At 42.8% G+C, this 24,293-nt stretch overlaps 1 protein-coding gene across 1 annotated transcript in view; it reads left to right on the forward strand.

The window, feature by feature from the left end:
- LOC110172376 (A disintegrin and metalloproteinase with thrombospondin motifs 7) overlaps positions 1 to 24,293 on the forward strand; it is a 197,634-nt gene that overhangs the window by 112,047 nt on the left and 61,294 nt on the right. Inside the window, exons 11-17 of the mRNA XM_055154811.1 lie at positions 12,927 to 13,019; positions 15,364 to 15,509; positions 15,638 to 15,807; positions 17,788 to 17,921; positions 21,222 to 21,342; positions 23,859 to 24,103; positions 24,211 to 24,293. The exon at positions 24,211 to 24,293 is cut by the window's right edge and continues 68 nt beyond it. Coding sequence (XP_055010786.1) covers positions 12,927 to 13,019; positions 15,364 to 15,509; positions 15,638 to 15,807; positions 17,788 to 17,921; positions 21,222 to 21,342; positions 23,859 to 24,103; positions 24,211 to 24,293 — 992 coding nt within the window. The remainder of the gene's footprint in view (positions 1 to 12,926; positions 13,020 to 15,363; positions 15,510 to 15,637; positions 15,808 to 17,787; positions 17,922 to 21,221; positions 21,343 to 23,858; positions 24,104 to 24,210) is intronic.

Consider the following 24,293-nt stretch of genomic DNA (forward strand, 5'->3'; position numbering starts at 1 on the left):
AATTCAAGTTCCTCATTTTGTTGGGTTTCAGATGACACCAGAGCTTTCTGTAGGTTAGTATTATTTAATACAGATGGGGGGCAGCTAAAATTAATATTGCTAATTTCCCAGTTCAACATTTGTTCTTTTACCTTTTAGAGATTTCGTGACAAAGTACAATGTATACAAAAGGGAAAATGGCTCTTGGCCCACATCTGCGAGTATAACATCATCACATTCTACAATCTGAAAACTACTAATAAAACTCATACCATGACAGTTTGGGAAACTTTGAAAGCTCACAGTTGCCTGAGGCTGTAGCTGGAGAGGTGTGTGTGTGTGTGTGTGTGTGTGTGTGTGAGACTGGTTTGATTGTGTAAAGGTTATGAGCCATGGCACATATATATGGAGCATGTGATGTCAGTGTGGAAACAGGAGCAGACTAATGCACAGGACCACACACGAGAACATACACACACACTAACACACACACAAGCATACACACACGAACACACACACGAGCACACATACACAAACACACACGAACACACACTCGAGCACACATACACAAACACACACGAACACACACTCGAGCACACACAAGCTCATAACCTGTGTGAACTTGGCCCACATCAAACATAAACCTACACAAAAACTACGTCAATCATTTGTGTTTCGTTTGTGCTGCAAAAAGTTTAGTTTGTGCTGCTTTAGTTTTGGAGATATGAATGATTCTTTTGGAGGTCAATTGGGGTTAGCGAGCCCCCGAAAGCTTCAGAATGCTCTAAAACGCACAAAATGGTCAACAAAGATGTCAGTTGTGCTTCGTTTGTGCTGCAAAACGTTTCATTTGTGTGATTCTGGTTCTTAAGATATTAACAGTTTTATTTTTGTTCTGATGACGTCATCCAGTTCCTCACAATGATACAGTCTCAAAACAGCAGAAAAATATACGAAACCTTTGTATTTTGTTTGTGATGTTTGTGTTGTGAGTTTACTTCTAAAATTATTATTTTTTGCGGAAGTGATATGAGGTCATTTCCACTCAGCTGACGGCGGCGGCTTTAGCAAAACTCCACAAAACTAGTGAAGAGAAACAATCTCAGGCTGTGGAAAAGTCTGTATTATTATAGAAAATATGAATCAAAAGTAAGTTACTAAAGACTAATACTAATCTTTGGCCAAAAATAAAACTGCTAATACCATAATCACACAAACAAAACTTTTTGCAGCACAACACAGCACAAACGCAGCACAAATGATTGACCCCATCTTGGGCCATTTTAGAGCATCTGGGGGGGTTGGCTGACCCCACTGTGACCTATAAAAGAATAATAATATCTGTAAAACTAAAGCAGCACAAAACAGCACAAATGAAGCACAAACGCAGCACAAACAATTTTGTGTAGGTTTGCCTTTGATGGGGCACACACACACACACACACGAGCACACACTGTTCTGACGCCTGTGACACAGAGAGGAGGAGGAGGAGGAGGAGGAGGAGGAGGGACAGACATATAAGTACAGATCAAATTAAGAACCTTCAGCTCATAAAGAGAAATTCAAATCTTTGTCTTAACATGAATGAAAACACAAGAGAAAACACAAGACAAGTCTGGGATCAGATTGATCCAGAGATGCATGATTCCAGGGAAATAGAAAGTTTAAATCACATTTAGGAACATTCTCCACGGAGACAGATAAGTTTTTATGTCATACTGTGGAATATTATAGACAGTGGAACTATATTTCCATGGAGACATGTAGGAGAAGACCAGTAAGAGTCAGGTTTGTGGAGAAGCAAGCCCACTCAGAGTAAGAATGTTTTTCTTTCTTTGTCAGAGCAATGAACACGACCAAAATGAAGCAGCTATCATGTATTTATTTATTTATATTTCTTTCATGTATTATGCAAAATCCATTTTTAGTGTTCTGCCTTGTTATAACGTTGTCCTTGTTCGTGCATGTTTGACTATTTTAGTGATCTCTCCTGGGCTCCAGGTCCCACACAACCATTCTCCATAAATATACAAAAGCGTCATACAAAGTTGTACACAGCAACACGACAAACTAATGTTTGTTTCAGTAGTTTCATTAGTGGGATGCTCACTGATTGTGTTGTGATAGCGCTCTGAAGGGGGAGTGACTTAGTGCAGAGAGCAAAGGGAGGGGAGAGAGTGAAACTTATAAAACATGTTAATACTTTATTTTTGTCATTTTCAGAACAATGAAAGGTAACATGCTGATCTAAATATGTTCAAAGAATCCAAACAGCTCGTCTTTAAACAGTCGTCAGTGTTATTAAAGATAAAAACAAACTTTCAGAACAAATGGAAATGCTCCATGTTCCATAAGCAGCTGAACAGATTTTGGACAATGTGTCTGCTGTAGGCGACTGTGAGAGTCTGTGTGACTCTGTCCACTCACTGTTTGGTTAGAGAACAGCTCTGACATTCTATTGTGTGGAGACGTTTTGTCACAACTGTTGAGTGAAAGTTTCTGCTCAAGAATGTGTCCTTTCAACAACTAAACATTATCAGGGGCCTTGTTACTTTTTTCTTTTGTGAATTTTTGGACATATGACCTTTCCAAATACATTTAGACACAGACCAGTTCAGCTTAGAGATCTCTGACATGGTCAGAATTACAAAGGAAGACTCTGATTTTGAACATTTTAAAATGAAATATTGATTTAAAACGACTTAATAAAAGAAACAAATCTGATGACTTCTGAGTTAGAAAACTGTGGTACCCAATGGGAGCCAATGGACAGCTGCAGATCAAGAGTATGGGATTTAAAAAATAAAATAAAATTTAAAAAACTGTAATTGTGATGCTGCTAAATACTACATGGATCACTGATTAAGAAAATCAAACTGGAGAAAGAAGTGCGTTTGTCACAGTGGGTGTGGACCAGTGGAGATGAAAACAGGAGTTAATCAACAAAATGACGTCTTGAAAATAAATGATTAAAGATGATTCAAACATGCACGAATCACTCCAGACACAAGGAAATTATTATAACGTGTTTAAAGCTCTGAAAAGTGAATTTTGTGAAACAGGTCTGCTTTAATTGTTGACATATAATATTTAGATCACCTTCTCACCTTGTATTAAGTTATTACATCTTTTGATCATAAATAATGAATCATTTGTGAATCCCAGTGAGTTTGTGGAATACAGACAAAGGTTTTTTTTGATTGTTTGTTTGTTTTTGTTACAGCAGATATGGACAGAGTTTAGACCTGCTCTGGTCACAGACCAACAGCCTTTCAGTGTCTTCCCTGAGTCACCTCCTCACAGTTTCCTCCAGAGCATCTGAACTCTGAGGATGATACAGAAATATAAATCTACATACATATGAAAGCAGAGACTCTTGTTTCATGTGCTAATCAACTGCACTTCCATTTGAGGGCTTCATGAGGGGGACAGTCGTGTGCTGAGTCTGGACTGAGTCTCAGGGAGAAATCACCTTCATTTATTCATGAATCATTCTTCATAAACATCACCATAAACAGAACATGCAGAGAAAAGTTCATTGTTGTGGATCCAAAGAGTTCATGATCTGAAGAGAGCAAAAGATGGAGGCACCAGGCAACAGTTCACTTTTAAGAACCACTGTTAGTTTTCATTCATGTAAGATGAACATAAAATAATGATGTTTCGTACATCAGTCTGATTGAAAAGGAGCAAAAAGAAATACAGACTTGAAATATCTGCCCCCTTTTCACACCCATACACACACACACCCCATGCACACGCACACACACCCACGCACACATACTCATGCACACACACACACACACACGCACACACACGCACTCACGCACACACACACACACGCTCATGCACACACGCACGCACGCTCATGCACACACACACGCACTCACGCACACACACACACACACATGCACTCACGCACACACACATGCACTCACGCACGCACACACACACGCTCATGCACACACACACACACACACACACACCCCCACGCACACGCACGCACACACACACACACACACACACACCCCACACACTCACGCACACGCACACACACTCATGCACACACACACACACACTCATGCACACACACGCACACACACGCTCATGCACACACACACGCACTCACGCACACACACACACACACGCTCATGCACACACACACACACACACACCCCCACGCACACACACGCACACACACACACACACACACACACACACACACTCACGCACACGCACACACACTCATGCACACACACACACACACTCATGCACACACACGCACACACACACACACACACACGCTCATGCACACACACACGCACTCACGCACACACACACACATGCACTCACGCACACACACACGCACTCACGCACGCACACACACACGCTCATGCACACACACACACACACACACACACCCCCACGCACACGCACGCACACACACACACACACACACACACTCACACCCACACACACTCACGCACACGCACACACACTCATGCACACACACACACACACTCATGCACACACACGCACACACACACACACACGCTCATGCACACACACACGCACTCACGCACACACACACACACACGCTCATGCACACACGCACACACACACACATGCACTCATGTACACACACACGCACTCACGCACACACACACACGCACTCACGCACACACACATGCACTCACGCACGCACACACACACGCTCATGCACACACACACACACACACACCCCCACGCACACGCACGCACACACACACACACACACACACTCACACCCACACACACACTCACGCACACGCACACACACTCATGCACACACACACACACACTCATGCACACACACGCACACACACACACACACACGCTCATGCACACACACACGCACTCACGCACACACACACACACACGCTCATGCACACACGCACTCACGCACACACACGCTCATGCACACACACACGCACTCACACACACACACACGCACTCACGCACACACACACACACACGCTCATGCACACACACACGCAAGCACACATGCACACACACGCATACACACACATGCACGCGCACACACACACACACACATGCACATGCGCGCGCACACACACATGCACACACGCGCGCACACACACATACATGCACACACACACATGCACACACACGCACACATGCATGCACACACACGCACACAAGCATGCACACACACTCACACACTCACACGCACACACACACACGCACGCACACACACACACATGCACACACACACATGCACACACACATGCATGCACACACACGCACACATGCATGCACACGCACTCACACACTCACACACACACACATGCACATGCGTGCGCACACACACATGCACACACGCGCGCACACACACATACATGCACACACACACATGCACACACACGCACACATGCATGCACACACACGCACACAAGCATGCACACACACTCACACACTCACACGCACACACACACACGCGCGCACACACACACATGCACACACACACATGCACACACACATGCATGCACACACACGCACACATGCATGCACACACACGCACACAAGCATGCACACACACTCACACACACACACACGCACACCCACACACGCGCGCACACACACACACACATGCACACACACATGCATGCACACACACACACACACACATGCACATGCACACACACTCACACTCACACACACACACTCACACACACACACTCACACACACGCACATGCACACACACACACACACACATTAATAGTTCCAACTTATTGTATTATCTGTAGCAGCTACGTTTCTACTCCACTTGTTTAAGTGACATAAACAATATTATTATATATATTTATCCATGAACACAAAAGGACAGTTACGCCCCATCTCATATTTTTTTAGCATCATATTTGACATTTATTTTAAACACTTAAATAGATTTTGAAGCTCAGATTTGTTTCATTTAGACTCTTCCACAGCCTGACAATTTGACTGAAACACATTTTTTCCATTATTGTTGTTCTGAACCTGGGGTCTTTGAAGATTTCAATTCCTTTCACATTATAATGACTTTTTCTCTTTGTAAATTTTCTTTGGAGATTAAGTGGGCCAGATGTTTGTTGATTTGCTTCGTACATTTTTTTTTAATCAGAATTTCTACCAATTTGGTGAATTTCAGCATCTTTAATTGTGTAAATATTTGGTTTGTTGAGTCTTTGTCTCCACTTCCACTGTCGATTCTTACAGCTCCTTGGTGGATTTTACACAGTGGATTAACATAAGTTTTACAAACACTTCCCCAGACTTCAATACAACAGGTTAAATATGGAACAATCAATGAATTATACAACAAATACACAGCACTCCTGTTTAATGACTCTTTACCTTATGAAACACAGATATTACTATTTAACTCTTCAATTTTGACATAGATGTTCATCGATCGTTAAACCCAAAAACTTGACCTCATGTGTTCTTTCTATTTCTTCATCTCTAATAAATAATGAGGTGTTGATACTTTTTTACTACTTCTAAATATCATGACATTTGTTTGAGCTCATGTCATGATATTTAGAAGTAGTGGGAGGAGGCCCCAGGGAGGACCCAGGACACGCTGGAGGGACTATGTTTCTCGGCTGGCCTGGGAATGCCTTGGGGTTCCCCCAGAAGAGCTGGAGGAAGTGTGCGTGGAAAGGGAGGTCTGGGAGTCCCTGCTTAGACTGCTGCCTCCGCGACCCGGCCCCGGATAAGTGGAAGAAAATGGAATGGAATGGAATGACATTTGTTTGACTGATATTTAAGGACAGTCTATTACAATACTTTTTTTTTAATTCCGTCTCTTCAACCTCTAGAACATCCTTAATGTTTTGTCGTGAGTAAAACAGAGCGGTGTTGTCTGCAAATAAAAAACACTTTAATAATGAAGAAGACACTGGTGTAATATTGTTAACATTAATTAGAAAACTCTCCATCTCACTCCAAATCACTAAATCTATTGAATTCTTAATCCTCAGTGTCACTTCTGCACAACCTCCAGAGATAAACCATAGATCCATGAGGTAAACAGAGCACCACTTCCTCTACTGTGTCGCTGTCGTCAGACTCAGCATCAGTTCCAGTTAGAATTATTCGGGCCTTTCTGAATCCCGACATGATGGTTTCGATTGTCATTGAAGTTCAGGCTTTGTCGATTCATCCAGTGACTTCCAGGAAAGTTTCATGGCGCACCCGTCCGGTTACTGTGAAGCTGTGCTCTCCATCCCCGCTTTCCGCCAGTCAATCATAAGTTTCTCGCTCACTCCAAACTTTCTTTCTGCTGCTCGATTACTGTTTTTGGCTGCAGATTTCACTATTTGTAGCAGGACAGAGGCTTTTTCTGCAGGAGACGTGCAGTAGAGTGAAGTGACAGTGGTACAGGAGGAATAGGAGCAGCAGATACTCACACACGAGACTAGAGCCTCTCGAGGCTGTCAGTCTGAAAATTCTAATATATAAGTTGCACTGGAGTATAAGTCGCAGGAAACACACAAATCATGAAAAAAAGTGCCACTTATAGTCTGAAAAATACAGTAATCTTGGAAAGAGTAAACACAAAACTACCGTTAAAGGTTGTGTAAAGGATTTTTTAAGGGAAGTGAAATACAGCGACAGTGCTTTTTCAAATGTTGTGCATGTGTGACACCACCTTCCTCCTCCTCAGCTCCCTCAGTAGAAACATCTCCTCCCGCCTCCTTACTCTAGATAATAATAATAATAATAATTTAGCGACCAATGCATCAGTTTTTAGACCCTTCGTCTGCTTCAATCACACCGTCGCTGGAAGGAATCTCCAAGAATCACCTCAGTTTGTCTTCGCTCCTTTTCCCCTTCTCTTCTTCTTTCAGCGACCTCAAAAACTGACTTTCTTTTGCAGCAAACTGGTCATGGATTCTCGTCCGCCATCTCAACAAATTTTGTGCGAATTGCGAGGAAGCTACAGTTTGAAAAAGCCTCTAAGAACCGCTGCTATATAATCCCTGTGTGCCTGTGAATCAGATTACACTAGAAACATACAAAGTTTGATTGACAACCTTACAGCCAATAGATAAAGAGGGAGCCTCGTTATCTATTGGCTGATGTTTGTCTGGACTCACTACGTCCACAGTTGATAGATTTTCATTCTTTCTTTTTTTTTTTTGGTCATCATAATAACAAGGCTGCTGCGTCTCTGTAATGGTATTTTAAACTTTCATTGTGGGTCCGGTCAAGTGGTAACGGAGGGAAACAGGGGCAGATTTTTGACATTCAAATGTCTCTTATTCAGAAACTAGAGGAACTATTGAAATAAGTAAAGTATCAGAATGTAGGAAAGAGTTACACTCCAACAGGGTCAAGTTAAACCTGTGAGATTATTTCAAGTTGTTGACAAAAAATTTTAAAACTCATGTTGGTAACGGAGGGAATGAAATATGCAGCACTTTTTGGTCAATAAATCCAAACAGTGATAACTCTTGGTTCTCACTTCCATATCCTTAACAAACTGGTTTGAATATTTGCTTCATATAGTTTTCTACCATATGGTACAAGATTAGGTTGAAAAACCTCTTACTTTTTGAGTCATGAGATTTTTTATTAAGAAAGGTCATGGTAACGGAGGGAAAAGTAACAGAGGGAAAATTGTACAAACAAGTAGAAGGTGCAGGATTTTACATCATTTGTAGCTTTTTTCTTCTGAATACTTTAATATTACTTCAAAATGAAAGGAAACTATTTCTATAAAATATGTCAGTCCTTCCAAGTAAATTTTTATCATTTTAAATACTTTTTTTTTTTTTAATCATGTATCTTCATCAACAGTTCAAAGATGGAATAACACAAGATATGATGAAATTCATCCATTTATTTACATGATTTGCAGGTCTTTGAAATTTGGGAAATAATCTGTTTAAAACCTATGGAACTTTAGAACCAAAAATGGTCCAGAAAAAAGGTCAACAGTTTGATAAACTAGAGTACATATGTATCTGTTCAATACACTTTTATATCAGATGAATTAACTTGAATTTTTGGCCTTGTTGTTTACTTCTGCTTGACTGGACCCATTTACAATTTGAAATAAAAAATAAAATAAAAATCCTCCATACAACTTTTAATCTTATTCTGCCTGTATTTCACTGCGTGCTCTTCTATGCCTCGTTTGACCATCTCTTCATGTAACGCTGTAGGAGTGGTTAGATGTTAGATGTTAGATGTGTTATGCATTGGGGATGGACAAGATCTCACAGCACAGGATCTCAGAAGATAAAATGACCAGGCTTTGCACATATGAGGAGAATTTCCCCAGAGTGTGGACGTGAGTGCAGGAAACAGCCACTGAATAACGAACAATGAAGATACATGCACAAATACATTACACAACCTGCAGTAAATGTAGATCACAGATGTTTATGTTCTTCTAATTCTGACCTGGTTTGGTGGATAGTACCTGTGGGGAATATTTATCACAGTTAAACGAACACTGTAGAGGATCTGCTACCTGTTTGTCTCCATGGAAATGTTTTTGCTTTGTCTGAAATGTTCCGTGGTATGACATTAAACATGTCCATCTCACATCTATTCATCACAGGTGTTTCTGTTGTTCAAAAATACAATCATTCTATCTCTCTCCACAGATCTGAACTGTAGTGTAGCGTAGAGCTGGAACCTGCGCGTCTCCCTCGTGATAGATCGGTTTAATCTATATGTTACGGACCCCAAGCAGCGGGTCTGCCTCAGCAAGTGACGTTCAATCTGAAAGGTAGAATAATTGGTAAGAGGAAAGAAGACACGGAGCAGTGCCTTTCACGTCCAGATTGCTTTAGGGGCAAATAAGAAGTTCTGCCATAAAACCCGACCTGCAGCAACATCTTCAGGACCCCCTGGTATAGAGCATCAAGTTTATCTCGTAGTATCAAATTTGAGTGTGATAAAATTGTAAAGAAAGTAAAAAATCCGGGGAAATACTGGGACACTGCAGGCGACTCACACATTTATGACTGATACTAACTTTGAATACGACCGTACACAGGCAACATAATAACTTTCTCTCTTGTATAAGCAGTTTCTGAGGTGGTGTTGGTGAAATGAGTTGCTTTGAGTCAATGTTTTACCAACCTGCATTAGTCTTTTATCACCTTTACCTCTCATTGGCCATTCTGTGTGTGTAATCTGAAACTCAGACATCACTAAGTGCCAGTGAAGACCCAAAGCTGGTTTAAATGAATCCATAGTTTTCTGTAGGTTTAGTATACAACCCAGGAGACCGCCGTGTTTACTGCACGTGCATCTTTTATGAGTTGTGCTGGTGCTGTACAAGGCTGCTTTAATCCTGTGTTTGAGAGTCCCAGTGAGACGTACAGAGCTGTGACCTTACCTCAAGTACACTACAAGTACACAGGTGTTCTCTTCTGTTCTGGGACTCCCAATGGTCAGAGATGAAGAATGAGGAGCTTAAAGACGAGTATTTTATTTCTATGGGGTATTAACTACATATAAAACATAACATATTTAGATCACTGTCACTTTTTATTATTGTACAAATGTTATATTCACCAAAAGCAACATATTAACATGTTTTATACGCTTGAAAAGTGCAAATTTCGTCTCACCTCCCTTTGCTCTCTGTGCTAAGTCCCCTTCAGAGCTCTGTCACAACACACTCAGTGTGTGTTCCACTAATGAAAGTACTGCACATCACACCAGGTTTGTGTAGCTGGTCAGTACAGTTTATATCATGTTTTTGTGTATTATTGGAGTATTGTTGTGTGGAGCATGGCTGATGTAGACTTGTGTGTGGAGCATTGGACAAGTCTGAGTGAAACTTAAGTGTGTCAGTTCATGTGAGGATCAGCTGTGCTCTGGTTCATTTGCATGTGTTTGTTTTGAGATTTATTTGAACATGGATCAGTGTTGATGCTGCTTTAGTTTAAGTGTTTAAGTGTCCAGCAGCTTGTGGCTCAGGCCTACATCCCACCACTGGGTGTGTTTTATAGACCTGTGTGATGCGCAAAGTTTCCTGAGCCCATTGTCATGGAAATGCTCCTAACGTGGGGATGACACCCTCTTAACTGGCCCAAGTGAACCATGCCAGTGGACACAAGACTCTGTACTGCTGCTAACTACTACAACTGTATGAGGCCTGTGCTCTAGTATAATCAGCTGAACCTGGATTGTCGGTGTCTTTACCCAGTGGATCTCAAACTTTTTCCATCACATCCCCATAATAACAACCACATTCATTCAGGACACCAAGGCTCCTCAATACAATCATTTTTTGTAACAAGAGTTTACATTCCACAATATCTGAAGGGGGCAAGTCCCATGTAACTCTATTGCAGAAATATACATGTTTTTGCCCATATCATCTGGGAACTCCCTGAAAACATTCCTCATGGGTCTCGACCTCCAGGGTGAGAAGCACTGCCTTAACCTGCAGATGGAGAACACAGAGCAGGGCTGCACTACACCTGAGTCATGTTTGTCTGCAGGTGCTGGATTTATGGAGTGTTTCCTTTTCCCCTTGTTATGCAGTCTGGGTGCAGACACAGCACAGGTTTCAGTCTATAACAAGCCCTGGTTAATTTGTTTTAACAAATGTATATTTGAATGTCATCTGGGAGAGTGTTTGAGAGCTGGATTGAGATCTGAGCTGGCTTTGTGTTGTAAAATATCACTCTTTGGAGTGGCCTGAAGAATTGAAAAATACACCTAACACATTGTACCTGCAATAATGTCACTTATTAACATTTATTGATGGAAATGACTTTCTCTCCACACGTCATTCCTGTCCTCTTCTATCCTCTTACATCAATAAATAAACACCTCACACATCCTCACACACATTTTGCACGTGCTCCAGTGTGTCAGAGATGTCCTCACACACACTCCACACAGAGGACACGGCTCTTATCGTAGTGAGATGAGAGGTTAGATTAGATGAGGCCGTGCACGCGGCTCATCTCATCAGGAGGATCTAGCAGCAGCAGTGATGGGCCTGTCTCTGCTCTGATGGGCTCATGTGGAGACGAGCATTTCCTCAACAACTGGGATTCGGAGCAATAATTATTCATGGAGTGGTGAATAAATGAGACAGATTCTTGAAGCGTACATGCGTCATTCCTTTTCTATAAATTACAACTATCTATAAATTCTTCTAACAACTGAAAATTACATTCAAATGTCACATATGACTTGGAGGACCACAAGGATACACAGTGTAAACTTGTTCTATTGTACTGGTTTGTAGTACGGTTGTCAAAAGTGTTGATACTAATTGACACTAAAACTAGTATTGAAACTAGATACTCATTTGAGCAGGTATCAAGGCTAAAAGCCATCACAAAATACAGCAGAATGTTTGGTGGAACAAAGAGAATGTTTGGTGAATTTTATCAAGGGGAAAGACGTTATTGTCCTTCTTCCTACGGGATTTGGGAAAAGCTTAATATACCAGTTAGTCCTGTTAGCGCCGCATTACATACGTTATAAACAGCAGCGATTGCTTAATGATAAAAAGTACCTGCCTACTGTTGAGCAAACGAAATCTAACACTGTGAGGTCAGACAGTTTCTACAAAGTGAAACCGGCTGATGAATCAGGCTGTGTAGAAACTAAGTAAATGTAGACGATAAACAATTATACTGAATCTAATTTATGTCACTGATGCAAAACAAAAATGTATTCTAAATGTACAGTATAGTTTAAAAAAGTGCTGCAATAATAAAAAAAAATTAAAAAAGTTCATAATTGAAACTTCTAATCTAGTCATAAAGCCAAAAAATAAAAAACCCTGTGGTGCAAGAAAAGGTTCACATAAAAATATTGACCTCTCCACCCTGAAAGTTGTTATGTTGTAATCACGGTGACTTGTGACTGACATGTTGTTACTGTTGTTGTTGTTGTTGTTGTGTTTTGTAGGACGTGTGCAGTACTCTGTGGTGCAGTGTGGGACACACCTGTCACTCCAAACTGGACGGAGCAGTGGACGGGACGAGCTGTGGACAGGACAAGGTGAGTGCAGCGTCAGAGGCTCAGGGACGTGAGCACACACATGTACTGAGACACTGAGACACACACACCTACACACAATGATCATAATAATACTGAGGATTCATGTTGGACTCGTGGTGAGGACGAGGATGACTTTATTAACTGTGATGTACAGGAGAGGAGGGGCCTATTGTGTTCACGTTCTAGCATTTGATGATGTCATGATCTCAGAAGATGAGAAAGGGCATATATAATTCTCCAGGAGATTATGTCCAGTATCTAAATTAGAAATCCACAAACTCTGAGCCTTATCATTTGTTTGTGATTGGCTCCACACATTAGTGATAATAATGTCAGTTTAAAGCTGAATAATGAGACCACTTTCTGAAGCTATTGTGAACAAAATCATTTCACTTTTATGTATTTATTGGGTGGGACTTGATTAAAGGCATGCATGTAATTAATTACAGGCTTTGTAATTAATGAATCTCAATTAACTGCATAACAATATAAAAAAGGTTTCACAAGAAGTGCTTCCTGGACCTCCAGAGGATAATACACTGTAGATCAAACCCAGTGGTGCTCTTTGGGAAGGGAAGTCAGTAAAAAGATGCAAAAAACCCAAGGCACTCACTGGTTAAAATAAAATGCCTTTATTAATTTATGGCATGTCTTAATGGACAACTTACAAAGTCCCGACATGTTTCAGCCTCTGGCTTTCCTCAGGGGACAAACGAGAGAAGAACTCAGCCTGGTTTGTCCCCTGAGGAAAGCCATAGGCTGAAACGCATCGAGACTTTGTAATTTCTCCATTAAGACATGCCGTAAATTAATAAAGGCATTTTATTTTAACCAGTGAGTGCCTTGGGTTTTTTGCATCTTTTTAACTGCATAACAATATTTGCCTTACTCATTTTCTCCCTGAAGCCCATCATTTGTTGGAGTTTGGGCGGCCAGCACCTCTTGTTTGTACTCGGACCAGAACTGCTCCTGTCAAAACGCCTTTGTCAGTACTTCTATCACGTCATTTTGTGAATAGGCTTTCATGCTCTACTGTTATAGTCTGGAGTGTGTGCGTCAGTATAATTGTCATACCACAACATGGTGCACTGACAAACGCTCCGCGTTGTTTGGCAAACTGTGATAAAATAAGTGAATATTTTGTATTCATTATTTTCTTTGTAATGTAATTAATTAATCGTAATTAACGCAATAATGTCCCACCTCTAGTATTTATATGTTGAACTTTGTTCCAGTTTTTGTTTTTTATGGATAGGCCCAGTACTTACAGAAATATGAACCAATCAAGATCAAAAACTCTGCAATCTGACAGTTACACAGCAGCTCCACCTGAGAACTGTGAGCTGTCCTCCCTCTCAGGTTTAACAGTGTTTTGACATTTTCATATCATATTTTTAGTGTTTAGAGTAAATCCTGAAGGAAACCTTTGGCGCAGTAATTCCAGGAGCTTCTGTGAGGCTGAAGCACTAATTGCTTTCCCAAGAATGTGACTGTGAGCACTGCTGCTCTGATGAAGGAGGCTTCACATCAGGCAGAGGGACTAATTATGATGAGCTCTGGAGAGGGACATGGCCTATATGTACCTCACTTCAACATGGTGCATTAAACCAAACATGACTCAAGTATTTTTAGATGACAAACTGTAAAGAACAATATTACACTATTTTGGATCGATGTTATAATGTTTTCCTCATCAAAAACATTCTCTGACTTTTGTTTTGTTTCATTCACCAACCCTGTAAGTATTCAGGATGTGTTCTTCTCTCAAACAGAAACACTCTGTTCCACCTTGTGATGTCATGTGGTAATACAGGAAGTGCTCCACTGTGTTTTTAAACTCCACACACTTTCACTAGAATCACTTGGATCATTTCAGCCACGGATTGCCAGGTATTATTCTCTACTGAACTAAAGGTAAAAGGAGCTGTTCACTTGAAAATTACCACTTCATGACATCACAGTGTGGAACAGAGCATTTTTAAATTTTTGATAATAAATTATGTATATTTGGGCGACAGTAGCTCAGATGGTCGAGTGTTTGTCCTCTGATCTGAATTTTGGTGGTTTGAATCCCACTCTCGACATAAACATCATAGCTGAGTGGTCAAATTTATACTGCCATTGTGTCCATGGGCAGGACACTTAACCCACCTCGCCCCCAGTGTCCGTGTACACTGGTGTATGCATGGGTGAGTGGTTCTTGATGTAAAATGCCTTGAAGGTGGAAAAGTGATAGAAATGTGACCAGTGTGTGAATGAAACAAAATACAAGTCCAGGTTTGTTTTTGAGCATTTCGTTAAATCAATCTTTTAACAGTGAAAGTGCTCGTTGTGTTGTCTCCAGTGGTGCGTGAGTGGACGGTGTGTTTCTGTGGGGCAGTACCCTGAGAGTGTGGACGGAGGCTGGGCTTCATGGAGCGAATGGTCGTCCTGCACCAGGACATGTGGCTCTGGAGTGCAGAGCGCCCACAGGGACTGCACAAGCCCACTGTAAGTCACACCAGCTTATTACATTTATACTACTACTACTACTACTACTACTACTACTACTACTACTACTACTGTACTTTACATACACATGCAGCCCTCACAGTATAATCACATTTGTGTTGGTGCAGTCCTAGGCACAGGGGGCGCTACTGTCTGGGCGAGCGCCGCAGGTACCGTGTGTGTAACCCCGCCCCCTGTACAGAGGACACGCCCACTTTCAGAGACCAGCAGTGCAGCCACTTCAACAGCCTGCCCTACAAAGGACACCTGTACAGCTGGGTGGCAGTCTACAACAGAGGTAACATGTGTCCTGTCAGCACCTGTCAGCACCTGTCACCACCTGTCACCACCTCTCCCTGTGGCTCTCCTGTCAGCACCTGTCAGCATCTGTCTCTATGTGTGAACTGTGTCTCTCCTCAGTCAAACCTTGGCTGCACCTGTCTGTGTGTTTCTGTTCAGTCACCACCTGTCTGTCACTCCTGTCTGCACCTGTCTGTGTCTCTCCTGTCTGCACCTGTCTGTGTCTCTCCTGTCTGCACCTGTCTGTGTCTCTCCTGTCTGCACCTGTCTGTGTCTCTCCTGTCTGCACCTGTCTGTCACTCCTGTCTGCACCTGTCTGTGTCTCTCCTGTCTGCACCTGTCTGTGTCTCTCCTGTCTGCACCTGTCTGTGTCTCTCCTGTCTGCACCTGTCTGTGTCTCTCCTGTCTGCACCTGTCTGTCTCTCCTGTCTGCACCTGTCTGTGTCTCTCCTGTCTGCACCTGTCTGTGTCTCTCCTGTCTGCACCTGTCTGTGTCTCTCCTGTCTGCACCTGTCTGTGCTCTCTGTCTGTCTGCCTGTCTGTGTCTCTCCTGTCTGCACCTGTCTGTGTCTCTCCTGTCTGCACCTGTCTGTGTCTCTCCTGTCTGCACCTGTCCTGTGTCTCTCTGTCTCTGTCTGTGTCTCCCCTGTCTGCACCTGTCTGTGTCTCTCTGTCTGCACCTGTCTGTGTCTCTCTTCTGTCTGCACCTGTCTGTGTCTTCTCTGTCTGTCCTGTCTGTGTCTCTCTGTCTGTCTGTCACTCCTGTCTGCACCTGTCTGTGTCTCTCTGTCTGCACCTGTCTGTGTCTCTCCTGTCTGCACCTGTCTGTGTCTCTCCTGTCTGCACTGTCTGTGTCTCTCCTGTCTGCACCTGTCTGTGTCTCTGTCTGCACCTGTCTGCACCTGTCTGCACCTGTCTGTGTCTCTGTCTGCACTGTCTGTGTCTCTCCTGTCTGCACCTGTCTGTGTCTCTCTGTCTGCACCTGTCTGTCTCCTGTCTGCACCTGTCTGTGTCTCTCCTGTCTGCACCTGTCTGTGTCTCTCCTGTCTGCACCTGTCTGTGTCTCTCCTGTCTGCACCTGTCTGTCACTCCTGTCTGCACCTGTCTGTGTCTCTTGTCTGTCTGTCTGCACCTGTCTGTGTCTCTCTGTCTGCACCTGTCTGTGTCTCTCCTGTCTGCACTGTCTGTCTGTCTGCACCTGTCTCCTGTCTGCTGTCTGTGTCTCTCCTGTCTGCACCTGTCTGTGTCTCTCCTGTCTGCACCTGTCTGTGTCTCTCCTGTCTGCACCTGTCTGTGTCTCTCCTGTCTGCACCTGTCTGTGTCTCTCCTGTCTGCACCTGTCTGTGTCTCTTCTGTCTGCACCTGTCTCTGTGTCTTTTCTGTCTGCACCTGTCTGTGTCTCTCCTGTCTGCACCTGTCTGTGTCTCTTCTGTCTGCACCTGTCTGTGTCTCTCCTGTCTGCACCTGTCTGTGTCTTTTCTGTCTGCACCTGTCTGTGTCTCTCCTGTCTGCACCTGTCTCTCTCTCTCTCCTCAGTGAGTCAATGTCAGCCCTGTCTCTGTGTCTGTCCTGTCATCCCCTGCCATTTTCTCCTCAGTCATCACCTGTCAGCACCTGTATCTGTCCTGTCAGCCCCTGTCTTTCTCTCGTCAGTCAGCACCTGTCATCACCTGTCAGCACCTGTATCTGTCCTGTCAGCCCCTGTCTTTCTCTCGTCAGTCATCAACTGTCTCTATGTCTCCTGCCGTTGTTATCCCCTGTCTCCTCAGTCAGCACCTGTCAGCACCTGTATATGTATCTCTCCTGTCAGCCCCTGTCTTTCTCTCCTCAGTCAGCACCTGTCTGCACACCTGTCTTTGTCTCCTCAGTCAGCACCTGTCTCTGTCTCCGCTGTCTGCACCCGTCTCTGCGTCTTTTTTGCACCTGTCTGTGTGTGTCCCCTGTCAGTCGTGGTCAGCCCGTGTCTCTGTGTCCTCAGTCAGCCCGTGTGAGCTGCACTGTCGGCCTCTCCACCAGCACTTCTCAGAAAAGATGAGGGACGCGGCCGCTGATGGAACTCCGTGCTACGAAGGTAGCAAAAGCCGAGATATGTGCATCAATGGCATCTGTAAGGTAGCATACTCTACCTGTGTTTCTCCTGTGGCCGCGTGTCATCATGTGTGCTCTGTGCTTCACCTAGTCCTAGTGTCATCTCCACTCATTAGACCAGCACCTCGGAAACATCACACCACACTTAAGAATACATGTACACTACTTATCAAAGGGTTGGACGCACTTTTTCATTGATTGTAGATTCTCACTTCACATCAGAACTCTAGATGAACTCATATGGAGTATAGGAAACAACAAATAAACTCTAAATAACTCAAAACTTGGTTCAGATTTTAGTTGCTTGAAAATAGCCATATATTTTTGAGTTATATAACTGTTTTTCTTTGCTACATACAGTAATTCTATAATAATGTATGTGTATAAAAAAGCAGTAAACATTGAATGAGACAATGTGTCCAAACCTTTGACTGGGAGTGTAGTTACTGTATTTTCCGGGCTATTAGATGCGATCTTAAGCCTCTAACCCCATCAAAAAAACGACTGCGCACCCCATAATCCAGAGCGCCCCATACAAGAATCCACTCGGGTGTCCCAGCACGACTTCAGTAAACTACAAAGCCACAACACCTGCAGAACACACAAACACACACGAAGCAGACAGCGACCGCACAGCGACAAACACCCACAGACACACTCATCACTCCACGCCGACGAGGAACGGAACGGAGGAACGAACCGAAAAAGCGAGTGCAATGTGCCACTTCTAGACACAACTGAACAACTGAGTCACTGTGAACGCCACAAACAAACAAAGTCCCACTCACCCATCCAACTGTTGTATTTCCTTTAAAGTCCCATGCAATTTGTGAAAAAGTTAAAAAATAGGCCATTCTATGACAGTGCGTCCTATAATCCAGAGCGCCTAATAGCCCAGAAAATATGGTAAACGATGCATATGGGACACTCATGTGGACCCCAGGAAAAACAGATCCACCCATATGTTGTTTTTTTTCATGGCTGTTGCCGATTGTTTAGAAACCAGAGCAACCTTTGACGGGTAATCTCTGCCAATACTTTTAGGCCGATATAAAAGGCAGATTTTGATCATTTCTAATTTATCCAAGACCTTATATAACTGTAAACTCACCAGGGAAGTGGTGTCACATTCTGAGCAGTGCCCTTCTCGAATTTAAGTGTTCAAGTAAAGTTAAAGTCTCTCCTTTAGTCGGGTGGTCAAACGAAACAATACATAATATTGGCCTACGTTGGAGATTCAAGCTGGTATGGTAAAAAGTGCAACTATATCAGTCTATGTCTACCAGCAAGTGATAATCAATGGGAATCCTGAGATTATAGAAATAATCATCTAAAATAAAAGAAGTACATTTTGCCCCCTTATCTCCTGTGACACACTTTTGTAACCCAGATACTTCCTGAAGACAGACAGCACCTTTAATCGTTTGTGAGCTCTGGCAGATGCAGATGCGCTGACCTCTGTGTACTGGTCCAGTCTGTGTGACATTCTGCCTGTAAAATGAGCACGAGATAGAGACTGTGCACAGGACTATCTGACAGATAACACGGCTCTTCTATCGCTCTGCGCGGGGGGCTCCTCTCTATCGCCCCGCGCTGGACAAATGCCACTCAGAGATACAGACTGGACACAAGCACAGGGGCTGAGATCATGACATTTGCTGACATTTTTACAAATTCAAGGAAAAGACATAACTGCAAATGTGACAATAGGTATTTACCTATTTGTTTAAACGGCTGAATTTGTTGAGAAAGTTGCTCAAAACAGAAAAGTAAAGGCTACATTAGGCTTATTCATGCATTTTCACCTATAGATAGTTTTTACTAATGCCAATAAATGCTTTATAATAACCAATAACAGCATATATAATAGCATCCAATAACAATAATAACAAGCATACAAATGTGCCTCTAAACTCTAATTTTAAAGTATTTTAAATAACAAAACCATGTTTTCCACTTTGTTTTAAACTTGTATGGATTTACAGGATCATTTCATGACTGATATACATAACAGAACCATAGAGGCTCAAACTGTTCAGACTTTTAACTGGCTTTTATCCAAATTTACTACAATTAATAAAGGGTCAGTTTGTATGAAATCAGCTGTTTTCAAGGAATCTCCCCTATGAGCCATCTCAGATTTGGCTGAAAAAAATTCAAGAAATTTCTAAAAATCACCAAATGAAAGAATCTTAAATTTTAGCTTAATCCCTTGAGTCCTTCCTGAGTTATGACCTGTTGAAATTTTGGGGCCATGTTCAGTTTTTCAGAAGCCTTAATTTATAATCATGTTTGAGAGACCAGAACTTCATCAAAACTAGAGCTAGATTCTAAGTCTGTTGTCAAATATTCAGTATCTTTATTAAGGGGGGTGCGCTGTGGGCCCCCAAAATCTCTTTTTCTTTTTTTTCAAATTTTGAGGTCCAAGATCTATTTACTCCAAGCAGATATTTATAAACTAACTGAATATTTGAGAGAATGACCATTTCTGACAATCTCACACTTTTCTGAGCTTTCATGTGGATGGTGTAGAGCCCCAAATATGGTCCTCAAATAAGGGACTGAGCTAAAATTTGAGATTCTTTCATTTGGTCATTTTAGATTTTTTTAAATATTTTTTTTTTATTTCAGCCAAATCTGTGATGGCTCATAGGGGAGGGCGGCTGATTTCATAAAAATGTAAGATTTGTTAAAGAAGGGGTATTGCACTTACACATTTCACAGATGTAAGATATGGAGATCACCATGTGACCTTTTATTGTTTTGAAAAAGCTATAATACACCAAAAACAAAGTATTAACATGTTAAAGGTTAAATGTAAGGTTAACATGTTAAGTTTCATTTTCATTTTTACTTCCCTTGCATCTTCGCTAAAGAAACTACCACACATTACATCAGGTCGTTGTGTGCAGTTTTTTGTTATTTTTTGTATATTTATGAAGAATTGCCATGTGGGAGAATGGGTAGGCTGAGCATTGAATAGCTAACCTTAAGGAGGGTATGAATAGGGCCTGGGAGAGATCACTAGATTACTCAAACATGCACACATCTAATGACATGTTTCTGACATGGTCGAAAGCTCCTGAAAGTCCATCTTGCATAATCCCCCCTCTTTAAAACATTGACTCACATGTATAATCGTACTTTGTGCACACAGCGTTAGATTGTGTGTTGTTGTTGAGTGTTGTCGTACTCTGCTCCGGCTGACGGTGGCTCTGTGTGTCGTCTGTGTGTCGTCTGTGTGTCGTCTGTGTGTCGTCTGTGTGTCGTCTGTGTGTCGTGTGTCGTCTGTGTGTCGTCTGTGTGTCGTCTGTGTGTTGTCAGAGTATGGGCTGTGACCTGGTCATTGACTCCAGCGCTGAGGAGGATCGCTGCGGAGTGTGCAACGGAAACGGCTCCACCTGCGCCACCGTCATGAAGACTTTTGAGCAGAGCGAAGGACTTGGTGTGTGCAAACTCAGTAACAGAGCAGTTTACAAGTGGCTAGAAGTTACTTACATTTACTCAATTCCATTTACTTGAGTACTTTAATACTGTAAGGATGTTCGTTTCTGGTGTAAGCGTCAGAGAGGATCATCAGTCTGAAATGTACATTCAGAAGGATTTACTTAGTCTCTCCAGTGTTGGGGAGTAACAGATTACATGTAACAGCATTACATAATCAGAGTACAAATTATGAGTAACTGTATTCAGTTACAGTTACTGTTTCAATGAGTGGTAATTGGATTACAGTTACTTTGTTGAAATAAATGGATTACAGGGCGGTATTTTCCTGTTTTCACATTTTGAGCTAAACCAGGACTAAAACCAGGACTAAACCAGGACTAAACCTGGACTAAAACCAGGACTAAACCCGGACTAAACCAGGACTAAACCAGGACTAAACCCGGACTAAACCTGGACTAAAACCAGGACTAAACCAGGACTAAACCTGGACTAAAACCAGGATTAAACCCGGACTAAACCAGGACTAAACCAGGACTAAACCAGGACTAAACCCGGACTAAACCAGGACTAAACCAGGACTAAACCTGGACTAAAACCAGGACTAAACCAGGACTAAACCAGGACTAAACAATATGACACTAACAGTAGGTGGACAGACTTTAAAGCAGCAGTGATCTCATATAAAAATCATTTCTCTATCAATAATATTTTGAATACGGTTAAGTAAACTTTGGGCTTTTGATTGTCTTTTAGCATTTATCCTCGTCTTTGTTTCTCTACAGTAAACAAAAGTTTGTTCATGGAGACTTGGGCTCAACAGACAATTTGAAGAAAACAAACAAGAATTTTCAGGATGTGGTTGTTACATTCATGTAGTTTTAAAAAGCATGACAATATCAAGTAATCCAAAGTATTCAGATTACATTACTCACTTTAAGTAACTTCATGGATTATGTTACAAACTACATTTTGGGATATGTAATCTGTAATCTGTAGGGGAATACAATTTAAAAGTAACCATCCCAACACTGAGTCTGACGCAGGTAAAGCAACAGTGTAGCTACAGGCCTCCAGAAAGGACAGGGGGAGTGTGTTTTTAGAGTGTTTTATAGTGTGTATTAGTGTGTGTGAAGGAGGATCCTCTTCTGGTCAGCAGAGCGTTGTCCGCTCCCATGCAGCATCATGGGGTCAGGAGAATTTACCGTCCTGCCCTTGAGTTTGAGCAACAACGTATTCTGTGTGTGCAGCTTTGTGGTATTCACTGGTATTAACTTTAGCATTAGAACACAGAGATAAAAGTGTTAAGGGGTGTTCACACCAGAGCATCAGAGCATCGAGTTTATATGTAAAATCTACGAAGACGCGCCGCGGCGCGAATCTGGCGTCATGGCATGTCTTCAGCGTTTTGGTGTTGACGCTCTATACGCGCGTCCAAGGCATCAGGGTGAGAATTTGAAAATGCTGAACTCAACTTTTCAACTAATCAGGGACGAGTATCCAGAGACATAGTGATGTTATTATCAGGAAGAATGAGAAAGACCCGAGACCCGGAGCAAGAGCCACAAGCATTAGCAGACCATAAATATATATGCCACAATCATTGAGCGGCTCGTGAGGACTATACCAGAACTAGACCAGGACTAAACCAGGACTAGACCAGGACAAAACAATGACTAGACCAGGACTAGACCAGGACTAAACCAGGACAAAACAAGGACTAGACTGGGACTAGACTGGGACTAAACCGGGACTAGACTGGGACTAAAGAAGAACTAGACCGGGACTAAACCAGGACTAAACCAGGACTAGACTGGGACAAAACAAGGACTAGACTGGGACTAGACTGGGACTAAACCGGGACTAGACTGGGACTAAAGAAGAACTAGACCGGGACTAGACCGGGACTAAACCAGGACTAAACCAGGACTAGACCGGGATTAGACCGAGACTAGACCGGGACTAGATTGGGACTAAACCGTGACTAGACCAGGACAAAGCAATGACTAGACCAGGACTAGACCGGGACTAAACCAGAACTAGACTGGGACAAAACAAGGACTAGACCGGGACTAGTCCGGGACTTGACCGGGACTAAACCAGGACTAGACCGGGACTAGACCGGGACTTGACCGGGACTAAACCAGGACTAGACCGGGACTAAACCTGAACTGATCCAGTATCATTAGCGGAGTATAAATATATATACGCCACTGACCCGATCGCTAAACACTAAAGTCTCTCTCAGAAAAAGGAAAAGCGCGGGACCAGACACTTGTTTCCAGGGCAACAGACGCGCGTCAAGTATTTTTCTCCCTTTCGTTCACAGCATCAAAGACATGCGTTGGGGGCATCTAAACTCAAATGCAAAGGCGTTCAAATAGAGGCGTCTCGGGTGTTTTTTGACACTCTGGTGTGAATGCACATTTATAGTGAAGTGCATTGCAAATGTGGATAATTTATAATACTTTAGGAATCTTCATTAACTGTATTAGAGTCCCTTCTTGACTGCACCAGGGTACGTGGACATCGGCCTGATCCCAGAGGGCTCGTGGGACATCCGCATTGAGGAGGTGGCCGAGGCTGGGAACTTCCTGGCGCTGCGCAGTGACAGTCCAAACAAGTACTTTCTGAACGGAGCGTGGACCATCCAGTGGAACGGAGAGTACAAGGCAGCCGGGACCGTGTTCAAGTACGAGAGGAGCGGGCAGCTAGAGAACCTCACCTCCCCGGGGCCCACCACCGAACCTCTCTGGATACAGGTCTGTTCTGATTGGCTGCTAACTCACTGACAAGTTCTAAGACCAGTTAGAGTTTGATTTTATTGTGTCTTTCATGTGTGATTTTAATGCTGTTGTGTGTGTTGCAGCTTATCTTTCAGGAGTCTAATCCTGGAGTGCGTTATGAGTACACCATAAACCAGAACGCCTCGTCACACACAGAGCCTGGCTC

Source organism: Boleophthalmus pectinirostris, unplaced genomic scaffold, assembly GCF_026225935.1.
Source record: "Boleophthalmus pectinirostris isolate CB_2022bp ecotype Guang Dong unplaced genomic scaffold, ASM2622593v1 HiC_scaffold_19, whole genome shotgun sequence".
NCBI classification, from domain to species: Eukaryota; Metazoa; Chordata; class Actinopteri; order Gobiiformes; family Gobiidae; genus Boleophthalmus; species Boleophthalmus pectinirostris.